Genomic DNA, 22,109 nt, shown 5'->3' on the forward strand with positions numbered 1-22,109 from the left:
TGAAATCTGCCGCTTAATTTTCTTTTCCTCGGAGATGCATGTGTCAAATCTTAACAGGGAGATACTCCAAACTTTGAATTTCCTCTGGGGTTGAGGTTATTGTGATGTGCACCCTCCTTTTTTTCCCTCAAACTAATCTACAGATTTAGGAGTTTTAGGAATTAGGAACGCACTCACCAGATGTTTGCACTGTAGTGATGGTTGTCGTCGTGATCACGGAGGTTGACGTGGCAGCACCCTCTGTTCGGGATGATGAAGTGAGATTTGGGAGGGGCTGATTGGGACTGTTTTTGTCTTTAGGTGTTGTTTCCCTCGTCTGCCCTTTCTCCATCCTCATTGCGGAGGGCGCAAGGTTCGCTTCGGCGGAAAAATCCCTCCAAGGCTGGGGTTGAGCTCGCTGCGATGATAAGGAAGCAGCTGGGATGTTGTCATTATTTGGCGTCACTTGTGTTGCGAGGGAGTGAGTGGTTGGCTCGAGCTTGTCTCCTTCCTTTTTTTCTTCAGAAGACTTCTGAAAGAGAGGCGTTGATGGTTCGGGTGTTGTCGGGGAGAATGTGGTAAGCGGCGTGGTGGCAGCTGCAGTTGCGGTGGAAGCGACGTCTGAGAAGGCTGGAGCGTCCTCGTGGGGAACGACTTGAGTGACGGGGCGCGCTACATCTGAGGCGTACACAGAGCCAGGTCTGGTGGGATGCGTTGCCAGAGAGCCATCGCTCCTGAAGAAGTGCTGGTCTCCTTCAAAGTCCCTCAAGAGAAGGTGCTCATGAAGCATCAAGCCTTTGAGGATGGGCCGGTGGTCTGGGCTGTTGATCGGCAACGCGGTGGTGACCCAGTGAACCTCGCTCTCTGTGTCTTCTGTTGGGGGGGTTGTGATGCGACCCCTGTTCAAATCCAGAGTCCTCCCCCTGGTGTCGTCACTCTCATTTGGACCTGAAAGGAAAGACAACAAAACAAAATGTTGTTTTTTGTTTTTTTTTTAAATAAATATTCTCACCGAGCTATCCGGGTTAGTTAATTGCAACACAACTTGAAACAATAACACTAAGGAGCACAATTTTTGTTGAATTATGTCTGATACCGGTTTTTAACTCATTTCTGGGTGCAGAATTCAAATTTTTGAAATATACAGGGTGTCCATAAAGTTTACCATTTCAAAAATTTATTAAAAATGCAATTTATTAGATATTTTATTTAGATTTGTTCTATTGTATTCAGCGTTTATTAAAGTTTTTTTTTTATACCTCTTTTAATACACTTCTACATGGGCACCATTAGTTGCACGAAGCACATCAAGACGGTACTCGATTTCTTGCCATGTTCGCTGTAGCATAGCCTCATCAATTGTGGCAATGGCATCAGTAATCCTTTGCTTAAGGTCAGTAATGATAAACACTGTGTGTTTCTTTAAACACTGAATACAATAGAACAAATCTGAATAAAATATCTATTCAATTGCATTTTAAATAAATTTTTGAAATGGTAAAGAGACTTTATGGACACCCTCATTTATTATTATTATTTTTTTTTTTTTTGAAAAACTGCTGTACTTAGCAGATATGTTTATATATAGACATACAATGAAATATGAAGAAGAAAAAAAAGGCATGACTGCAATGTTTATTTAACACTTTGGATAGTGCGACTTCTGTACCTCTTAAATTCCTAATATGCTAGTTTTGTGTTTGCAGAGATTGATTTACTGACCTAAAAGGAGCGGCACATACCTCTCACTAATCTCGTGAGAGGATCGCGAGACGATCTCACCGGATCGTGTCAATTGGGACTGCACAAACAAGTTACCAAGCAGCTGTAGAGGACTCCAGTCGTATGATCAGCTCTTCTTACTACAGTCTTTCTACAGCTAATCAGTGAAATTCTGCGTATCTGCTTGACATGTTACAACTCAACAGATTTATTTTTTCAAATTGTTCCCCAGTGTCATCCTTCATCTGTTTTATGTTTCTCCTCTGTGAGTATCTGTGTGCAGGTTGGTGGTAACCATGTTAGTTATCTAAGTAAAACGACATCATACCAGCGCTACAGTGTAACCAACCCATGAATCAAGTGGGATGTGACACAGTAAACAAAGGAACACAGAAGGAGGACATTATTTTTGTTCTTTATTTTTGTCAGAGCTGGTATATTACAAGACGACAAGCTTTGTCTGGGGGTAAAAAAGGCGAGTTTTGCCTTCCTCCCACTCCATTCCCATTGTACCACAGAAGTGACGCATGGTTGTCACCCAGTAGTTTGACATTCAAAGAGCCTTTCGGTTCCCACACAACCGTGTGATATGACAAGGAAATAGTATTTGTGCAATTCTCTTGCTGCATGAATCCGCTAGATATTTTGCTGAAAAAAAAAAAAGTCAATTATTGAAGTTTGTGAATGCGTCACAAATGTGAGTATAATTGGAAGAGGAATTTTATAGTTTATCCAAGTAGTTAGCGTCTGATTTTTTCAGGTGTGTGAAGCGATGCCAAATCAAAGTATGTTCTCTTGATGGATTTGAAATGTACTGGCATTTTTTTCCCCCTAATAATGACAATTTTTTCCATTTAATTAAATAAATAATCACCAAACTCTGAACAACGCAGCCAATTTTAACGTTTAATTAAAAATACTTTGAGAAGTAAACAACACAAGCCTGACAGGATTATTGTTGCGCGTTTGACCTACATCTGTTTAGGTGACAGCCGAAATCTGCGTTCAGTTTAATAATCATCGCTATCAGTTAAGTGGCAGCTCATGCCACATAATTAAATCATGTATCCACAAGTGTCTTTTTCCCCACACACACTGTTTGTCTGAGGAGTTCTGACAAATGGATTTTGGAGTTGCCAAACCTTCAGAATATTTGACAGCAACAAAACAATAATTAGTTTAACTGCACTTCACAGTAGCAGGATTTCAATCTACTTCTAAAGTGAAGAAGCAAATATAATATACTTAAAGTGAAGCTGTGGGAATTATGTTTTCATGTGAAAAAAAAACAAATAAGTCTGGAGGTCAGTTTACCATCAACACAGTTTTTATGCACGGTCACATTGAAATTCCATTTGCTTTTCCAGCATGGGAAATAGATGCTTGATTCTGTCTGCACCCAAGCAAGCAAACATTTGCTCTGGAAATAAGACGGGCACAATATTGATCTTCAGAAGCCTGGCAAAAATAAACCTTGCATTTAAATGTCATACTGAACACATGCCTTAGCTAATACAAAATGGACCACCAGAGAATCTCCCATCGCCAACAGATATTTTATTACGGGCACAGTATACAGTGGAAAAACATTAGTGCTGAGAGCTAAGTAGTAGCTAAGAACGGACTCATCCAAACGGACTGAATTGACACGTTTGCTTGAAAATAAGACCCCATTTTGATGATTTTATCCCAGAGCTGGAGAAAAGTGGTTTGTTTCTATCAAGGCTCACCGATACATGTAAAATTAAAATGGGGTCTTATTTTCAAGCAAACGTGTCAATTCAGTCCGTTTGGATGAGTCCGTTCTTAGCTACTACTTAGCTGTCGCATTGCTACTACTTAGCTGTCGCTAAGTAGTAGCTAAGAACGGACTCATCCAAACGGACTGAATTGACACGTTTGCTTGAAAATAAGACCCCATTTTAATGATTTTATCCCAGAGCTGGAGAAAAGTGGTTTGTTTCTATCAAGGCTCACCGATACATGTAAAAACAGATCTACTTAACAATTCAAGTACACAATATAATGTTCACTTCATACAAAAGTATAGAAAATCCAGAAAGACACTTCATAATTGTCTGAGCCCAAGTCTTTGTGCGGTAAGCTTTTGACCATCCAGCAGGCTCCCAGCAGTCAGAATATCGAGTGGTGTGGAACGATCGAGTAGGGGAACTCGGTTAAAGCAGAGTTTCTCATACAAAGATCAATACGAAATCGATGCGTACAGGTTGGAGACCCCACTGTGGTGATTACTGTGCTACCACAATGTTCCCTGAACCCTAATTGGATGTTTGTGGTAGAAGTTTCTCTCAGTAAGAGTTGAAATCTTGTTTTATTCTTTTTTTCTTTCACTTTTAGTAATTTGATCATGTAAATGTTAATAAATAAAAAAGACTATAAAAACTAAAATCACTGTTTAAAATACCCCCCTTCTTTCCTCATGTTTTCTTTTTCCATCTCAGGGCGCTAAGTAGCGAACCGACAGGCTTCCCGTTTTGTCTCCCCCTGTTGGTCATTGTTAAGACAAACTCCGTGTGTGTTTTTTACAAACACAGCTAATAAATCTGCTTCTGAAGTACTACAAAACTTTGCATGCAGACAAAATTGAAGCAGTTGAACATTTATGCAACCGAGAGAGAAAAAAATGTATCAGAAGAAAACTGCTAAGCTTGCACAGCTTGCAGGTTAGATGCTTGTAAAAATGTAAGTTGTCAGTAAATATAACTAATGGGCAAATGTGAAACATTGTCCTGCCAAGAGTTGGTCCCAGAAGGATGTCACACCTGAAAAGTGAATTACTGAATAACAAGTTTCTCTCTATGCCTCAAAAATGCTCCATTCCTATCGTAATCAGTAATGTCTCAATTGCTTTTTTTTTTTTTTTTTTGGGAGCGCTCAGTATTGTTCATTCGGTAATTTTACCGATTTGACATGTCATCATCATTGCTCTTCTTTTTTTTTTTTTGTGTATGTGGGTGAGTATGTGTATGTGCGTGTGTGCGTGCGAGTATGTGTGTATTCATTAGTTCACCTAAAACCTATAAAAAAAAAAATCCCATATCATTCACCTAAACCGAACACTTCCAGCCAGAGTTGTGAGGCCGTCAGGAGACCCGAGGAAGGACCAAAGAAAAGAAAGGAAAGTAATGTCTCAATTGCTGAAATGGATGCAAATTTAGTGCAGTGCTCATCCACCAACGGTATAAATTTAAAAATGTTTGTCTATGATGATGTTTGCCTATATAGCCAGTAAATTTATAATGAACTTAATCTTGTGGACATTTCATGTGTCAGCTTGTCACTGATTTTTTTTGTTAAATGCAAAATATTTGCCTTTGTTTGAAATGCAACACAAATTTCCATTCATTACAATTACTTCTTGCTAACTGTGATTTTGGCAAAGACTACTGAGCCTGACTCTGGAAACCAAAAGCACAGAAGGGACCCTCTGTCACCCAGTTCAATCCATAGATGGAACATCTCACTCTACTGCCAGCCAATTTAAATTCATTGCGCTTGAAGGACTCCAATCAAGTCCAGATGTACTGTTTAAGCGTTGGAGTGTCAGAACAAGGTGATCTTCATGGGCTCTGTCAGCTTCACAAGATGGGCGTATCGCCATCATATTTAACGATCCAGTGATCAATGACTAGAAGCCCCAAAGAGATGATTGATGTTTTCTTTTGGGAAACTTAAATGAAAAATACATGTTTTTTTTAACAGCTCATCTTCCAGAATGTGATGCCGCTGAAACACTGCATAAGTGCAGATGATATTGAGGATAATGTAAACTCACAGCCGTGTGCTAATTTACTGCTGCAGTGAGCTGCTATGGCTAAAAGTAGATCCCAGAGCTGAAACACTTAAGAGGTTATGTGCGTAACTGCATTAAGTCACATGACACGGAGGCTTGTTAATTAGAGCGTATTCATAAATTAAAGGTGGTGACTGCCATGACAGAATGAGATTACTGTTATCGTACTGGTTAGTGCTCCTATTCAGACTAGTGGCACAAATACACAAAGATGCAATTTACTGTCCATGGGGAAATTTTTGAATATTTTTTTTTACATTAATTGGGTCCCATTGGTAGATACAAGTTTTAAAAAAGTGTGAGAGGAGTTAAGGTTTGATAAGACAGTGATGTGTTTATGGTTGGGGTTAGGGTTCGATCGTATTTAAGACTCTGATCTTTGGTGATTATGGTGAGTTATGATTCCTTGACCACATCAATCAAATTCAATGTTTGATTTAATCTCTCCTTGCCTTGTATGCGTAATACATGTTACAAAATGTCACTGAATGGGGAGGGAGGGGGGGGGGGGGTAATTCATTTGATTAAAATTACGAGTCAATATCATTCAAGGAAAGCTAAGCACTATTTTATGTTCAACTTCCGCTCATTTTAGCAACATCAGTGTCTGTGCTTCTGCAGGCTAGCGATGCAACAACAAACACTCTAAAACAGTTGGGTCAAAAAGGGACCAAACCATCGTTTGGGGTTGTTCATTTAACTAAGAAAAAATGGTTAAGATGAATAACCGACCATACAACACAGTTTATGGGGTGATTTTGGACAAAAACAACCACATTTTTGTTTTTGTTGAAATTGTTGTTTTCCCCCTTCTAAATGTCCCAATTTGTGGGTTGTAATTCGTTTTTTTACAATGCATTTTTGGGGGTTATTCATTTAACCCAACTTTTTGTGGGTTGGTTTAATTTTGGGGAGCAACACAACACATTTTTTTTGTGTTTCGTACAAACAAATATTGGGGGTTTGTAGGTTATTCATTTGATCCAAAATTAACTATTTTGTGGGTCTAATAAAAGCACAACACAACACTATTTTTGGAGCGGTTTTGTACCAAAAAATGTCATATTTTTTTTATTTTTTCTGGGTTATTCGTTTGACCCAACTTTTTGGGTTAAATGAATAACCCAAAAAGTTGGGTCGGGTCGGTCCCTCTGTGTCGCAATTGGGGTTATTTTTGACCAAATTGTTTTTAGAGTGCCCAATCAAATAAACAAACTTAAATATGCTTGCTTAACTCAACTCCACGCAAGATGGTATCACCACGCTCTATCAACACACAGAAAAAAAGTAAAAGTAAAATCAATATCATGCATTTGACTTACATCATGTTTGGCAATGGTATGCGTATTCTGCAAAAACGTCTTTGAAAGGGATACATTTGGCTATAATCGTAAAAGCATTTACGCTTAGCTGTAATATTGTTGGACTATCAAATCTTCAAAAAGATATGTGAATGTCTGTGATTACCTTATCATTAAAAAATAGTTATCTTAATCATAAGTGCCCTTAAAACTTGAAGAACAATCTGTGACTTTGTTCGGATCCATCTCTGTATCCGTGACAATCTATCAGGCTGTCTTCGCCAACTGCAGCGGCAGAGTGAGCAATCGCAAGGGACTCCTCCTTAAGATGGCAAGAGACAAGCTTCTCTCTTCAGTTGCATATCAATGGAGTCATCAGAGAACACTCAGTGCATGGAGAGCGCGTTAATAAGATGGGACAAGACACACTTGAGGGGGGCTGCTGATTGACATCAATCTCTTTTATATCCAGGGGCTTTATTTCCTTATTTTTACACGGAGCCTCTAGACAAGCAAATCAATCGACAGCAACGCGCATCTTTCCCAACTGGCAGCGTGACTTCCTGGATCCTCAGTGGAAGTTTACATCAGGAAATGAAAATGTCCTCGCTTTGACACGTGCTGCATACCTGTAGCATTTGTTTGGACTACGGCGATAAAGAAAGACGACAGGACATAATGAGCTGAATCTGATAAATGATTCCATTAGGCGACTTAATGAATTGATAATTTAATTAGGCTTTTCGGTGTCACAGGTGCACGGAAGTGGAAATAAATAAAGTGTCGGGAAGAAAATGTACAAAATTCAATTAAGTGAGTGCTGGCTGGGAGAACGAGTTAGCTCGTTTGGTAAATACAGAATCTACAGTTAAATCTAGCTGAAGGAGATTTAGAGTATGGCTCAGCCCAAGTGACCTTGCATAATCTGATTATAAAAGCCATCCTATTGATTCATTTTCAATATATCAGGATGGTGATTTGTGGAAATAGCATAAAAAGATGGACTCTCTTTCTCCTTCTGCCCTTTGACTTCATTGAGTCGAACCATAACGTTCCACTGTCATTTATTATGTTCCAGTTCAATGAGCTCCGTCCTTCAGGCTGCAAACAAACTATGTCTTAATAGACGCTCATAAGGCCTGACCTTTACCCGGAGCGGAACAAAAACAGCCGTACACGGCACCCCTATTTGCATTAGAGACACTATACGGCAACAATATGCAAATGTGCCGCTCTGCATGCACGCTGTCGCAAGGACGCTTCAACGTAGGTTTGAATTATGTTGAATTGTGAATATCGTAATTCCATTCAATTTCTTTCTTTAGCTTATCTTTATCAAGCACAAGTGAGCCAATGAGAGTACATCGTGTCGCTTTCTGTAGTAACCCACGTCTTACATGGAAGAATCATTCTCGTAATTCAATTTACCAATGCTGCGCGTCTGAGAATATACTAGGAGAAAATGTCTCTTACACACTTCATTTCCTTCCATTACTGCAATTTATCTTTTCATTTTCTTCTCATTTACTCCATGCTGGAGTCAATTAAGAAGAGAGCTCGGGGTGAAACAGGACTCACAACTTTAAAATGGATTATTGTAATGTGATACATTTAAAATCCCTTATGCTTTAATATAACAAGTATGTGCAATTTACCGTTTTCTATTCAACATCGGTATTAACTTTTGAATTGCTCCACGGTAGAGTATTTACAGATGTAGAAAATGCTAAAATATGCCGCGCTAGCATCACGCGTGATGCTAACATTTTCAACCTGTTCAGCTAACACACAAACTCATCTACAGTTATTTCATAAAACTATCACCTAGATGATAAATAAAAATCAACCGGGTTCTCAAGTGAAAAAACAAAAATCCCTTTATGAGTAAGAGTGAAATTAAGAGTGAGGGAGAGAGAGAGAAATATATCTGCCATCTTGTGGCAGGCGTAACTTGACGAGAGAAGGACATAACAATGTTTTGGTCTGATAATAGTATTATTTTATTTTTACAAATGAATTTAATTGAAATTATCTCAAACTTCCCTCAGGTAAGCACTATCGAACTACGCACACCGAAACCAGCAAACGTTTCAATAACTTCTTCTAACTCCCTTGACAATTGACTCAAAATTCCATAGCGGAATTTTTTTCAAACGTTTGCTGATTTTGCACTTCATTGTATGACAGACTGACCCTAAGACAATATTGATTATTGCAGCTTCAGTTCTCTACATATTTGTATAACTGCTGTAATAAAATTCCACACCGCAGGACGTTTGAAAGAGCTCAGGAAGTCGTTGCACATCTGTCGCTGTGTCATAATTAATGCACCATACTGGTCACTTTATTTTTGTTTGACGACTCTCCGCATCATTTGCACAGCTGCCATTGTTTGACACAACAGCACAATATTACGTAAACACCTTCTGATTCTGATTCAGTTAATGACTTTCAAAAACACCATGTTAAGGATGTATTTTTCAAAATCAAAGATTCCAAGTAGTTCAATTTATATTAATAGCGCTACATCCTATATGACGTCATTCGCGACCTGTCTAACACTGCAAAAGGAAATCTTTGTAGAGATCCCAAAGAGCTAGACTATTTGGTCAGTTGTTCACAAAGTCGGGAAACTTGCCTCAAAGAAGACACGGTGAGGTGTTGAAACGATGGACTTAAAAGCAGACATTTATACACGCTGACTGTGTGTAATTTCAAAATGGGTTTTGTTTGTTTTGGCAGCGGGGGGTGTCAGAGAGCAGATCCAGGTGAGTGCCCGTGTGCACAAGTCTGAAAACATAAACCCTGTAAACCAGAACACGAGCTGCCGATGGGGAGACGCGGGGATACAAATAATAACGCTGACAGTGATATATGACGCTGCTCCCTGTGGCACTCTGAAGCATACATGGCTTTTTTAGAGTGGAGAAGGCGCCATAGTCTTGATTAAAACATGCATTTTCCCCATGCCTAGTCAAGTCAAACGTGCCTTCTTCTTTTTTTTTGTAGATAGACACATTGATGGATGAAACAGGCTCATCCCCTTTGTTTTAATACGACGGCAACAGCAGTAGAAAAACACTAGATTAACAATAATAATAATAATAATAATAATAATAACAATAATAATAAAATATAATAATAATAATAATAATAATAATAATAATAATAATAATAATAATAATAATATATAATAATAATAAAATATAATAATAATAATAATAATAAAATATGATAATAATAATAATAATAATAACAATAATAATAATAATAATAATAATAATAATAAATTATAATAAAAAAATTATATCCAAGTTTCAGCTATTGAGACAAATTGTATAAATCCCAAACATCCAAATTGTGTAACTCGATCCACAGTGCAAGTCAAATGCTTTCAAAGCAAAAATGTAGCATTTTTTAAAGCTCTGTCCTTTTGTGTAAACAACAAGTCATTAGACATATTTGTCCCTCTGGAGTTGCTTGTGTATATCAAGCGGACGCGGAAAACTGCAGCTGCGGCTCTCGAGGACAATAAACTGTGCATCGAGCCTAATCACGTAGAGCCGGCAAATGCGTTTTTAACATATAAAATAAGATACAGTCGTAAATTCATCAAATTGCGGCAATGGGCCAGCAAAATAACTTCACATCATGGACATGCAGATTATATTGCGCAGATGTAATTTCCCTGTGGTGACCGATTTAGTACCATCTGGGATAAACTAAAAGTAAACACATCAAGTTATATTCAGGAGATGAACAACAAGACAGTGAGATACTCTTGTTCGTCTTTTGCCTTCTTTTTTTTTTTTATTGTCTTGTCCACATTCCAGCTCGGGTTCTTTACAGACAGCAGGTGGTCGCAACACCCACACCAACACTCGCTCTTGTAATCATTGCTCAAGACTTATCAAAGCTAATAGTCACATCTGCATCTGTTAGTTTATGACAAGGAAGTGGAAGTTTTCTGCTAATGTGAGTCATTCTTTTTTCGGTATCGCCTTAAAAAATTATGACTGTATACTGTACTCATGGTCTCTAAAAGGGAATTGTATCTTCAGAAACAGTGTACTATTATATAAATACATATATTAAGGGATGGGCAAGTACACATACCACCTATTGAAAAATCTAACATCCGGTGGAAAAGATCGGTTATTTTATTTTTTTTTCCATCCAATGATTTTTTCTTTTTTTTTCCATCCAATGATGATGACATGTCAAATCGGTCAAATTACCAAATGAACAATACTGAGCTCTCCGGGAAAAAAAAAAAGATCGGTTATTTCTAAGGGATTGGCTGATCAACGATCCCCAAAAACATATAATATTCATGACGGGAAAATGAAGCTTCATGAAGCACTTGTGATATTTGTCTTACTCCTGGAGATGGTGCTCTCGGTTTAAGGGTAAAGACTAGTGCAATGGAAAGTGATTACATTTCCACTACATTTTTAGACTTCATGACTTCATATATTTATATATATAGTGCATATTGCTGTGAAAAGTGTGCCCATTGGATGATCTTCGGTATTTTACGGTGACCTAGTGTACATTGTTGCTCTGCCAACAGTAAAAGTTGCAAAAGTAGCACAAACAACTTGAAACAAGTTACCATAATGCAATTTATGCACGACGATGTCAAGTTATGATAATTAAAAAGCTTATCAGCATTTATCATTTTGCTTCGGGCTGGTTCCACAAACATGACCCAAAAACTTCTGTTTTCAAAGTAATGCGGCCTGACAGCAGCAGTATCATGCATGAAGCGCGGCTGAATAATTCAAAGTGTTTTTAAAAAGGACAAAAGACTAAGGGAGAGTGACAACTTGTCAGCCGGGTGATAAACTGGGGAATGAATAAGAAATGAAGAACCCCTGCCGTCAGATGTTGCTAACCCTGCATGATCCACACCTTTTTGTTTTCAAAGTCAGCATTTACCCGAGAAAAAGCACAATTATGCATGTAAACAAAAACAAAAAAACAGGTGCTGCATGGGAATGAGAACGTAAGACCGAGGCGGTTCAAAATGGGGTCACGGAGATAGGTGAGGCAAAAAAGATATTTAATGGTCACTAACATTGGCTGCTATTGCCTCTGGCCACTATGTGACTCACTCCGGTTCCTGTCAAAGCGAACTCTGGCCATGTGTGTCCAAAATGGCAGCCACGCTGAAGGGGAGTTACACGGGCGAGTGAGAGAGTGCAAAGCGTAACCAGGAGCAACCAGCAGCCACATTCTGCTATGATTTGACAGTTTATGGTCAGTGCATTTATCACAAATGTCAGGCTTTATCACTGCTCGCCTCTATCACATGTAGGGTGTGCATACAGAATGTGGGGTACGTGGCACAGGAATGGATAAAGTTGTCAAGCCTTTTTTACAGCGCATCTCGATCTCAGCCAACACAGCACAAGCAAATAAAAAGGTACATGATGGAAGTGTTAGATTTTATTAAACACCTACAAATCGCATGTTTTTGGAACGCGACAAACATTTTTCCATTCTATTTGAGTATCATCATCCATCTATATAAAATCGTTTTACAGTTGAATGTTGCAACCCTTGTCTAGTTAAACCAAGTGGAAATATCTTTAAAGTACAAGGACGCAAGAAATGAAAACAAATCCAATATGACTACTTTGCTGTTATATTAACGGCTAAAAAGGAAAAATTCACTCACTTGCCTGACAGACGCAATCTTTCAATCACGCCTACACTGATTTGTTTTTCCACTAACCATTTGAGGCTTGTGATTTCTATTTAATAAATGCATATTTGCAGATATGGAATATGTTTGTCCTCTGACCTTAGGATTGAAAGGATTTTCCATCTTGGGTTTAGCCGGGGGGAGGGTGGGTTAATAGTGAAAAAAAAAAAAGATTAGGTTGACTACATATATAATAAAATCCTCCTGCTTCCTTCAAAATGAATTACAAGTGGCTTTGAAGCGCTCTGACTTTCTTGATAATGTCCTTTACGAAACCAGAGAGCGAATCCAAATTATGACACTGACCATCTTCTTTCAAATTATAGCCAAAACCAGCCGTTGACGCATGCCAGGATGGCTCCCTCTAAGCCAGTCACGTTCTAATGGGGTCCCTCATACAGTATTTGTCACGTTCTGTCACTTGTAGCCTAATATGATTACAACTATGGGCCCAAGGCTCCAGAAGACCTCTAAATGGCCCCTAAAATTTGACATCATAAAAGTGAATTTTTCATCTATGACCAGTAAATTTTAAGATTTAAAAAAAATATATATTTTTTTTTTTTGGGGGGGGGGGGGATATTTTTTTGTTGCTAAAAATCTTCTGTTCTACACTTTAACCCGGTATTCCGGACACAAACGAGCAGGTCTCCCAACTGACATTAGCTGTAAACTAGAAGAAAGGAAACGAAAACCAAAAGTCGTAGGCAGGTCCTGGTAGTGGTTAATGCGAAAGGTTACCAGTTTGAAACACACTTCTGAAATAACATATTTGCTCAAATGACCTTTAGTAAGTTAAAGAATAAACATATATATATATAAAATTAATGATATTCATTATTGTGACTTCACACAATAATTAGGAAAGAGATATCAATATTCAACACTTTTTCTTCTATGAATCTCTGCCAGTGTTCACATTTTGATGATGATCACTTCATTGAAATCACAATGTACCCTCACTGGTGAGCTATTTTCGGAACATGCCCACGGGCTATTCACAAGGTCCTTGGGGGGCACAGGCATTGGTGACCCCTGGTGTACATACCACTAGTAAACCAAGAGGACCATCAGGGCTTACTTAAAAAAAACCTGACAAATATTGATAATGAGCCCGACCTGTTAAGTGAAAAAACGGTTGTGACAAAAAGGCAGGAAATTCTTTTTTTTTTTTTTTTTTTTTTTTTTTAGGGAGACGCATTCAACGAACTGCAAATTCTGATATCCACAACATGAAGTTGGCATATAGCTAATTTATATTTCCAGAATATTCACCATGTGCCATGTCATTTGCAATAGCGGCTTTAACGCCGAATGACCATGGAGCAAAGTCAATCGTAAAAATGTGGTTTGAGTTAATCTGATATGAGTGAGAAAAAAATCCTTGTCACAGTGGTTCAGGGTTAAGGATTCAGTAGAACCATGGAAACTATAACTCTACTCTAATCCTTTAAATCTTGGAATATACCAGCTCAGGGGACGAAAAGGCGAGAAAAAAAAAACAGAAGAGCAAGCATAACTGGAAAGGGCGCCGCTGTCATACACATTGTTCCATTGGTAATGTTTGAGCGTTCCCATTTGGTCACTAGATATTTATTTGGCAGAAGCGCATGAAATGCATGTTTGTAATTACAACCGCCCTTTAAATCCTCTGTTGGCCTTAGTTATTAAATGTGCTGGCAACATTTAAGGTCAGAAACATTTTGATTGCAATATCCATGTACCGATATATAAACATCTAGTAAACAAATGATTTGCAGTCAAGTGTTTAAAAAAGCCCTGAAGAGGCTCACATTTTGTGCCTTAAATACTTAAAACATCAGCTATCATCACAACAAAGTCACCAAGCATCCTTCCCTCGACTCCCGCTACCTGTCAACTTGTTTCTGTAGGGAGAGTGTGGAGGGGGGGGGGGGGTAGTGGGGCTGTGACGGGGGAGGGGTTGAGTAAGCAAAGCAGCGCCGACGCATCAGAGCGTCGGCGCTGCGAGCGCTGCCAAGCGCAAGGTTGAAAGGACGGCGACCTTTACGCACAGCTGTTCGGAGAGGTTATGTAAAATGTGATGTCAATTCTGACTGTATAAGGTAGCAGCAGATAATCGTGCTTTCATAACGTTCGCTATAAATAAACAAGACAAGCAAAATGGGCACTGATGGATTAGATTATTGTAAGATCTAAAATTATCAGTGGCAAAGAAAACCAGCGCAAACACATCAAGCATCTGACTTCCTTATTTCTACCAAATTTTAATATCACATTGGCACATTTTCTCCCAATTTTGACCACAATCTAGACAGAACATGCACAAAATGCTAATTTGTGGCCTTTGGGGCTCCGTGTATGTTGGTGGATCTATTCTCTGGAGATTTTTCTGTTTATTAAATATTCTGTGACATTTGAAGGTTGCCCACCTCACATTCTCCATCCATGACACAGCATTGCGTCTCTGCCCTCAATTCCTTTGTGATCATATGGATTTTGTTTTATTACGCTGTCAAATGAAACACTAAACAAGCATAAGTGGCCAGTTTAAACGCTCAATTTAGTCCCATGTGATATTTTTCCCGCCCTCTAGAAAGCTCATTGCACACAAAATCGAATGTGGATGCCCTGGAAAAAAGCAAACACAGACATTCATGGAAATCAGCAGAATTAGACAAATCGAGTCACATTTTTCCTATCTTATACAATTCGGATCAACACCCACGTCTAGGATAATTAATTAACAAAAATGTTTTCCTCATGTTCCATAAATAAGCGCAAAGCAGTGAGCATAACGATAAATTTTAAAATTCTACTTCTGGTCTATAAATCACTGAATGGTTTTGGGTCCTGAATAAATTAAAGAAATGCTGATTGAATATAAACCCAGTAAGGGTATGAGATCTGCCGACTAAGGGCCAATTAGCGGAGCCCAGAATTCAAACTAAATATGGTGAAGCAGCATTTAGCTGTTATGCAGCACTTTTTTCTTGTATCTTTGATTAAGCTCTTCTTCTTCTTTAGGTAACAATGTCAGTCTTATCATTAGGGCTGTGACATGCATTGTATTAAAACATAAATAAATTAAAAAAAACTTAGCGCCCAATTGTGGCTCCTCTGATTCTGACGATTAAAATCTTTTATAACTTTTATGTCAGTGAAGGACTCGTTCAACTACACTCACATGCACGACTCGGTTCTGTCCCTTCTTGGATGTGGAATATGTAAAAAAGAAGACATACAAACCACCCTGCAGACTGATTTGCGGTTGATATGCTGAGTGGCCGTTCACGACTGTACCCCCTGTACAGTATACACTATTTTCCCGATTTTACTTTCGGAAGAGATTCTTGTGGAATACAAGGATTTCCTTTGGCATTACCCAAAGCCTCAAGCCAACTGTTCACTGAAGTACAGTTCTCTGCCGGCCTGCATCCACCACACTCATTAAGTAGCATTGCTGATGGCTGACTTTCCGGATCAAGAAGTGCAAATGCAAGGGAGACATTTTATTTTATACATTCGCTCTTTCCGCAATTATTATAATTATTCATATCCATAAGCGCTTATTATCCAAGCACTCATTTTTTGCTATTTGACATGCTGCAACAATACAGGCTTGGACCACGCTCCCTCTTATCAGCTGGCACTTTGTCAGCACGTGTAGTCCAATTGCATCTTTTACAGATAAAGCAATTTATCTCTCCACGTCTCGTGGCTGAGGACAGAAAGTTTAGGTCATGTTGCTCTTACAGTAACAAAATAACCGATGAGAAGATTACCCGACAACGCTATAAAGACTGGCAAAGACATTGTTTATGGCTCACAAAAGGTCACCTGGGCCATAAACAAAATTGGGTGCAGACAAAGCTCTGGGGTAATAAAATGAGTGAAAGGATGACATTTCAGGCAATGAGTGACAAAAATAGGCAAATCCTAAATAAAATTGAGAGATGCGGTGACATTATGGAGTCTAAATGGCACACTGGTCATTTTGTAAACTGTAATGAACTAATGATCTTTTTGGGGAGATATTTCAAAAGGATTATGCGATGGGGTTTGATTGAATTGCTTAGCGAAGTTGTCATGACATAACACTATCATATTTAACACTGATGATGGTTATATCATATTTTTTTTATTTGTAATGCACTTTTGTAAAAAAAAAAAAAAAGCTTTTGCAAAAAGAAAAGTTTTAGGGGCCCGTATATATATATATATATATATATATATATATATATATATATATATATATATATATATATATTGTGGAGTGTGATGTTATCAATGTGCTAGCTGCAAAATTACCAATATTTTGCATTTTTCTTCATATTCCATCCATCCATTCATTTTCTTGACCGCTTTTCCTCACAAGGGTCGCGGGGGTGCTGGAGCCTATCCCAGCTGGCTTCGGGCAGTAGGCAGGGTACACCCTGAACTGGTTGCCAGCCAATCACAGGGCACACAGAGACAAACAACCATACTCACAATCACACCTATGGACAATTTGGAGTGTTCGATTAACCTGCCATGTATGTCTTTGGAATGTGGGAGGAAACCGGAGTACCCGGTGAAAACCCATGCAAGCACGGGGAGAACATGCAAACTCCACCCAGGAAGGCCGAAGCCCGGACTCGATCTCACGTCCTCAGCACTGGGAGGCGGACGTGCTAACCGGTCAGCCACCATGCTGCCTTTTCTTCATATTAAAAAAGAATAAGACAAACTTGCACAATATACACAGAAATCTGCCCACCATAAATCGCTTAGTGTTTTATATATAATTGATAGAGTATTTACTCTATTGTCAGACTAAGATGTATAGCTGTAATAAAAAAAAATCCTGCAACAGTCCTTTATAGATTTCTAGAATTAAATATCAAAATGAAAGTACCGTTGTTCCTAAGAGAAAACGGGGACAATGACAGATCGATGGAGGTCATTCAAAGGTCTCGCAGGTATTACTTGAGAAAGAAATAAGAACTCCAAATGAACAAACTCGACACCAGCACTGCCTTTGCATACTGCTGATGCTGCAGCAAGATGTGCAATGATTTTTCATTCTGTCTGTGATTGAATGCAATTGTCAAGATATGAGCAGCCGAGTCATAAAATGCACGCGTGCCAGAAAGGCAATCTCAGACAGGCATATTTGTCTTTAAAAATATATATGTTAGATGGATGCCCATATGCTGTACTGTATGACTTCTTCCATATAGACCAAGACAAAAAATTGTAGTTGCTTGATTAAGATTGCCTTCTCAGGACATCACATGATTTTGTTGACATGTTATTTTGTTTGAAATACTTTGTAATACTAATACATGAGACATAAAGCTTTGGTTCCAGAAAAAAAAATACAATAAAAAAAATACAAAAAATAAATAAATAATAATAAAAATATATATATATATATATATATATATATATATATATATATATATATATATATATATATATAATAAAAAATAAAATAAAAATGAAGCTTTGGTTATAAATGTTATCATCGAAAATCTCTGGTAACATTTCTCTCTGAACATATTTGTATTTAGTTTACAAGTGTAGAGGGGTGGATAGATACTGCGTTTCAGTCGTGAAATTGCAGAAACTATAATTGATTAAAACCTTTTGAGAGGGACAAAAGGACAACAAAGGAGAGTGACACTGACAGACAGCAAGTGATGTTTAGAGGAGACGGCAGAAAAAACTCCGGCCATCCGGCAGAATTTTAATTACTGCACGCGGCAGCACTTCTCACAGACTAATCTCCTCCACAGTAGGATTTATGGGCACTACTGATGCTGACAAAGTGATCGCTTGAGGAGAGATAAAACATTACAAAATAAACGCATGAAACTGGATATGGGTAACACTTGCTCCTCCAGCAAGGTTGTTTTAATGTTTATTACGCTAAATTGAATTGCTCATCCACATATTGCTGTTATATCATATCATAGTAAGTGTGTGTGTGTTTTATAACTACCGAATTTTGCACTTATCTTCCTTTTTTTTTTACCAATTCTGTAAATGGATTCTCCATAACAAATGTGTATATTATATCTAAAATAGTGCCCACAAACTAAGATAAAATTCTTCTTTAAAATGCACTTTAAAAGAGGCAGTAGTTTAACTGCAAATAAAACACATGAAAAGTGGTGACAAATCGCAGGCAACTGGCATCATTTAAAGCAGTTTCATGTTTCCTGTGGGTGGAGAACACGGACGAAGGGAGAAAGAGCCACGACTTCACAGGGAATGTGTTTTCATGCAACTTTCCAAGATGTTGCGAGACTGACCGGCACAGCGAGGGCTTATAATGATTGACTTCATACTGTTTTTAATTTGAAAAAGGCGGGGGTAAAAAATGTGGGACACAGAGCTTCTTTGTCTGCCAGAAGTGGTCAAATAGTTGTTGAACTGGAAGAGTTGTTTTTTGGTTTGCTTGCTCTTTTGGTGTTTTTTTTTTTTCATCCCAAAATGGCTTTTCTACTACTAGCACTAGTAAAGTCAAATACCAAAATAAATAAAACTCCACCCATACGCACAGGATCAATCAGGGACTAGGATCATTATGATCTCTCAGATGAGCAAAGTAATTCCACAAAATATTTTTTTTGCTCCTCAGACCAACCGCAATCTCTCCCCTAAAAGTGAATTTCCTGCACAGTCAAAGTTAGTGTCATCTCTTAAAAAATAAAAAAAATAAAAGATTCATGAGAAAAGCACAAGTGATGGATTCCCCACCGCTGTGTAATTTCCAAGACCTGCAGTCAGGACATCCGCTTCACCCCTGTTTTCACTTCTTGACATTTCTATTATTGAGAGGCAGCAACTGTAAAGATAGTCTGCCTCTGCAACCGCACAATATCCGCTCAGACTTAATCCTACTGACGTTTCACTAGCCTTCTCTTCGTCCTCACACACCAAACTATTTGATTTCTAATCCATTTTGGATTGGATTACCACACTGTACTGGCCTGAAAATGTTGGTCTCATCAGATCATGCGTGGCATTTAATTTTTTATTTTTGGGCTGTTAAATGGATTAAAAATAGTTGCTTTGCTTGTTGGGCACCGATAAGACATCGTCGCAGAAACTTCCCAGTCATCTTGCGAGTTGCTCTCACACTCCTTTTTTCTCTCCATAGTCACACCCCATCAGACTTGCTTAGATGATTAAGGGCATTAATTGAATTGCAGTACAGTTTGCCCCGCCTCCAAACAAATCAGAGTCACAGCCAGTCGGCGTTGCTTTTAATTTCACACTCCAAAGTCAATTTCACAGCTCACAATTCTCATATGTTTACATGCAAAGTATCTCATCTCTGTTATTAGTGACACCTTCTGGCAATCTCACAATGAAAACACGCTCACAACTTTACAGGCTGAGAGGAAATGTCTTGTCTATATTCATCATAATCTGTTGTGTGTTTTATTTCAAGACTCGGAGTTGTTATATTAGGGACGATACACTCTAATGTGAGGACATGCTGTTTTTTTTTTTTTAAAGAAGAGCAGCAGAGTAATGTTTTTGGTATGAACTAAGCAATTAGGAGAACTCACATCGGATTGTATGTATAAATTAGGACGTCAGCCTTTTTTCCTCTTCCGATTGGTCCAGAGCTACTCAAATGGGATTTCATTACGTAAAATGGAGATAAGGACAATGAACTGTACATTTCTTTTTTGTAGCTGGCTAGCTTTTTTCAACTTGTTAAATGAATTATCCGCCACAAAAGCGGCAACAACTATGTAGTTCTCTGATGTCCGACCACATCAACGTAGTCCTGAATAGAGTCCTGCCAGTTTAACAAATGGGAAGGAACAGGCTCATTACTGGAAAATTCAGAATAAATAGTCGTGTGATCAAAATAAAAGACCAGAGCCCCTCTGGTGGCGCGTCTGCCTAAGAATAGAAACAAAAACATCTGCTCGCAAATCTTGTGAACTAAACAATGAGAGGAATCCAATACAAGCGCTATTAAAGCGTGCCACACTTAACCATCCCGTTGCATCTCACAGCCGCGGAACCAGGATAAATATTTCCTGGATCAAAGACAAAGGTGCATGTAGAAAGCCCTTATTTAGTTCCTTTTCAAAGTCTTTCATTTATCATGTTACACCAGGCCAGTCATGGAAGGGAGGTTCTCCTCAGCACTAAGACTTCTAATTCAATATACAATGAAGCACTCGTGACTAAAAAACAAATGTGGAACAGGTATAGATACTGTATGTGGACTACTATGTTGACAAAGGCTTTGTTAACAGCTTAAAATTGGTTTTCTGGTACCTACCTAAGCCCACGTTCATTGAGGTTCACCGGTCATACTAACTACTACATTTACATGCAGTCAATAAACCTTTCATAAAAAAAAAGCAATGATTAAACAAAAACTCTTTAAATATTAATAATGCTATTGATGCTAATCCTGAATAAAACTCCTCCCTGCGTTACAGCTCTTCTGACCCAAATATTTAGTCATATAAATGCGTATCGGGGAGCCGCCATTTTGGGAATAAAGCTAAAAAGTTAAAGTACCTCTGATCGTCACACGAAACTCGTTCTCCGCATTTGGCCCATCCCCAAAGGGAGCGGTGAGCAGCAGCAGGGGCTGCGCTCGGGAATCAATTGGTGATCTAACCCCCACAATTCCAACCCTTATTGCTGACTGTCAAGCAAGGAGGAATCTCATCAGGGTCTCATTTTTATTGTCTTTGGGATGACCCGGCAACGGATTGAACTTTACCGTCAATAAAATACAACACACGTATATTCATGTCTCTGACCAGACTAATTAAGTAGTCGGTTTCATTCCTCCAAAAAGTGTGCTGCTGAGTTGGATCTGAGTTTGTTCACATTTGTTTACCTCCATCTGGTTGCGCGCCGACATACGTGCACGCATAAATGTGCGTTTACCAAAGAGACGGAAAATAACGTGAAAATGCCGCGGAGAAATCAATGCATTCGTTAGGCTCGTTTAACGAGCGGCAACGTAAGATGGCTGCCGCGCATGCAAGTACCATGTTTACGGGAGTAACTCTGTCTGCTGGCGTGGGTTTTTCCGGTATTTCGCAAACCGGAATATTGACGGCATGTAAATGTTCTTGCCTGGGGGTCCAAGGGGGTCTCAAGAAACACAAGAAACACTGTCAAGTTGAGGTCCTGAGTACAAATTTAGTACGTCCAGATGTACTAACGCCGTGTTTCACCATTCACGGAGCGGTTTGGCGCCATACGCAAATCTGTGTTTAGAAGTAAGACCGGCTGCTGTGGTTTGTGTCGTCCATGTAAATGTCAACAACGTTATCGTAGATCTTAACATGTCAACCGGCGGAGTTCTCACACTGAAAGTCGTGTCTTCGCTGGTGTTCTGTGTGAGTGTGTCATGGCGCGAGCGACTCAACCACTAAACTCATATCCAATTTGAGGAGAGACGAGTGCGTCGGGACTGAAGATGCATCTGTAGAAATCCAATCTGAATCACATTTCAAACCACCTCCACAGATGGTTTGGCTCGGGCTATAGTACAAAACGTGTCTCACGGGAGTTTTGCTGTTCAGGCTTCAAGCAAGCTGGATATGGCAAACATATGATTCGATTT

At 38.8% G+C, this 22,109-nt stretch overlaps 1 protein-coding gene across 4 annotated transcripts in view; it reads right to left on the reverse strand.

Annotated features, from left to right (window-relative positions):
* LOC144036391 (seizure protein 6 homolog) overlaps positions 1-22,109 on the reverse strand; it is a 91,577-nt gene that overhangs the window by 43,898 nt on the left and 25,570 nt on the right. For all 4 annotated transcript variants that reach the window (XR_013288633.1, XR_013288632.1, XM_077546994.1 and 1 more), the window contains exon 2: positions 178-927. Coding sequence is in view for 2 of the 4 variants with exons in the window: in XM_077546994.1 (XP_077403120.1) it covers positions 178-927 (750 nt within the window). In the remaining 2 variants the exon portion in view is untranslated. The remainder of the gene's footprint in view (positions 1-177; positions 928-22,109) is intronic.

Source organism: Vanacampus margaritifer, chromosome 16 (genome assembly GCF_051991255.1).
Source record: "Vanacampus margaritifer isolate UIUO_Vmar chromosome 16, RoL_Vmar_1.0, whole genome shotgun sequence".
NCBI lineage: Eukaryota > Metazoa > Chordata > Actinopteri > Syngnathiformes > Syngnathidae > Vanacampus > Vanacampus margaritifer.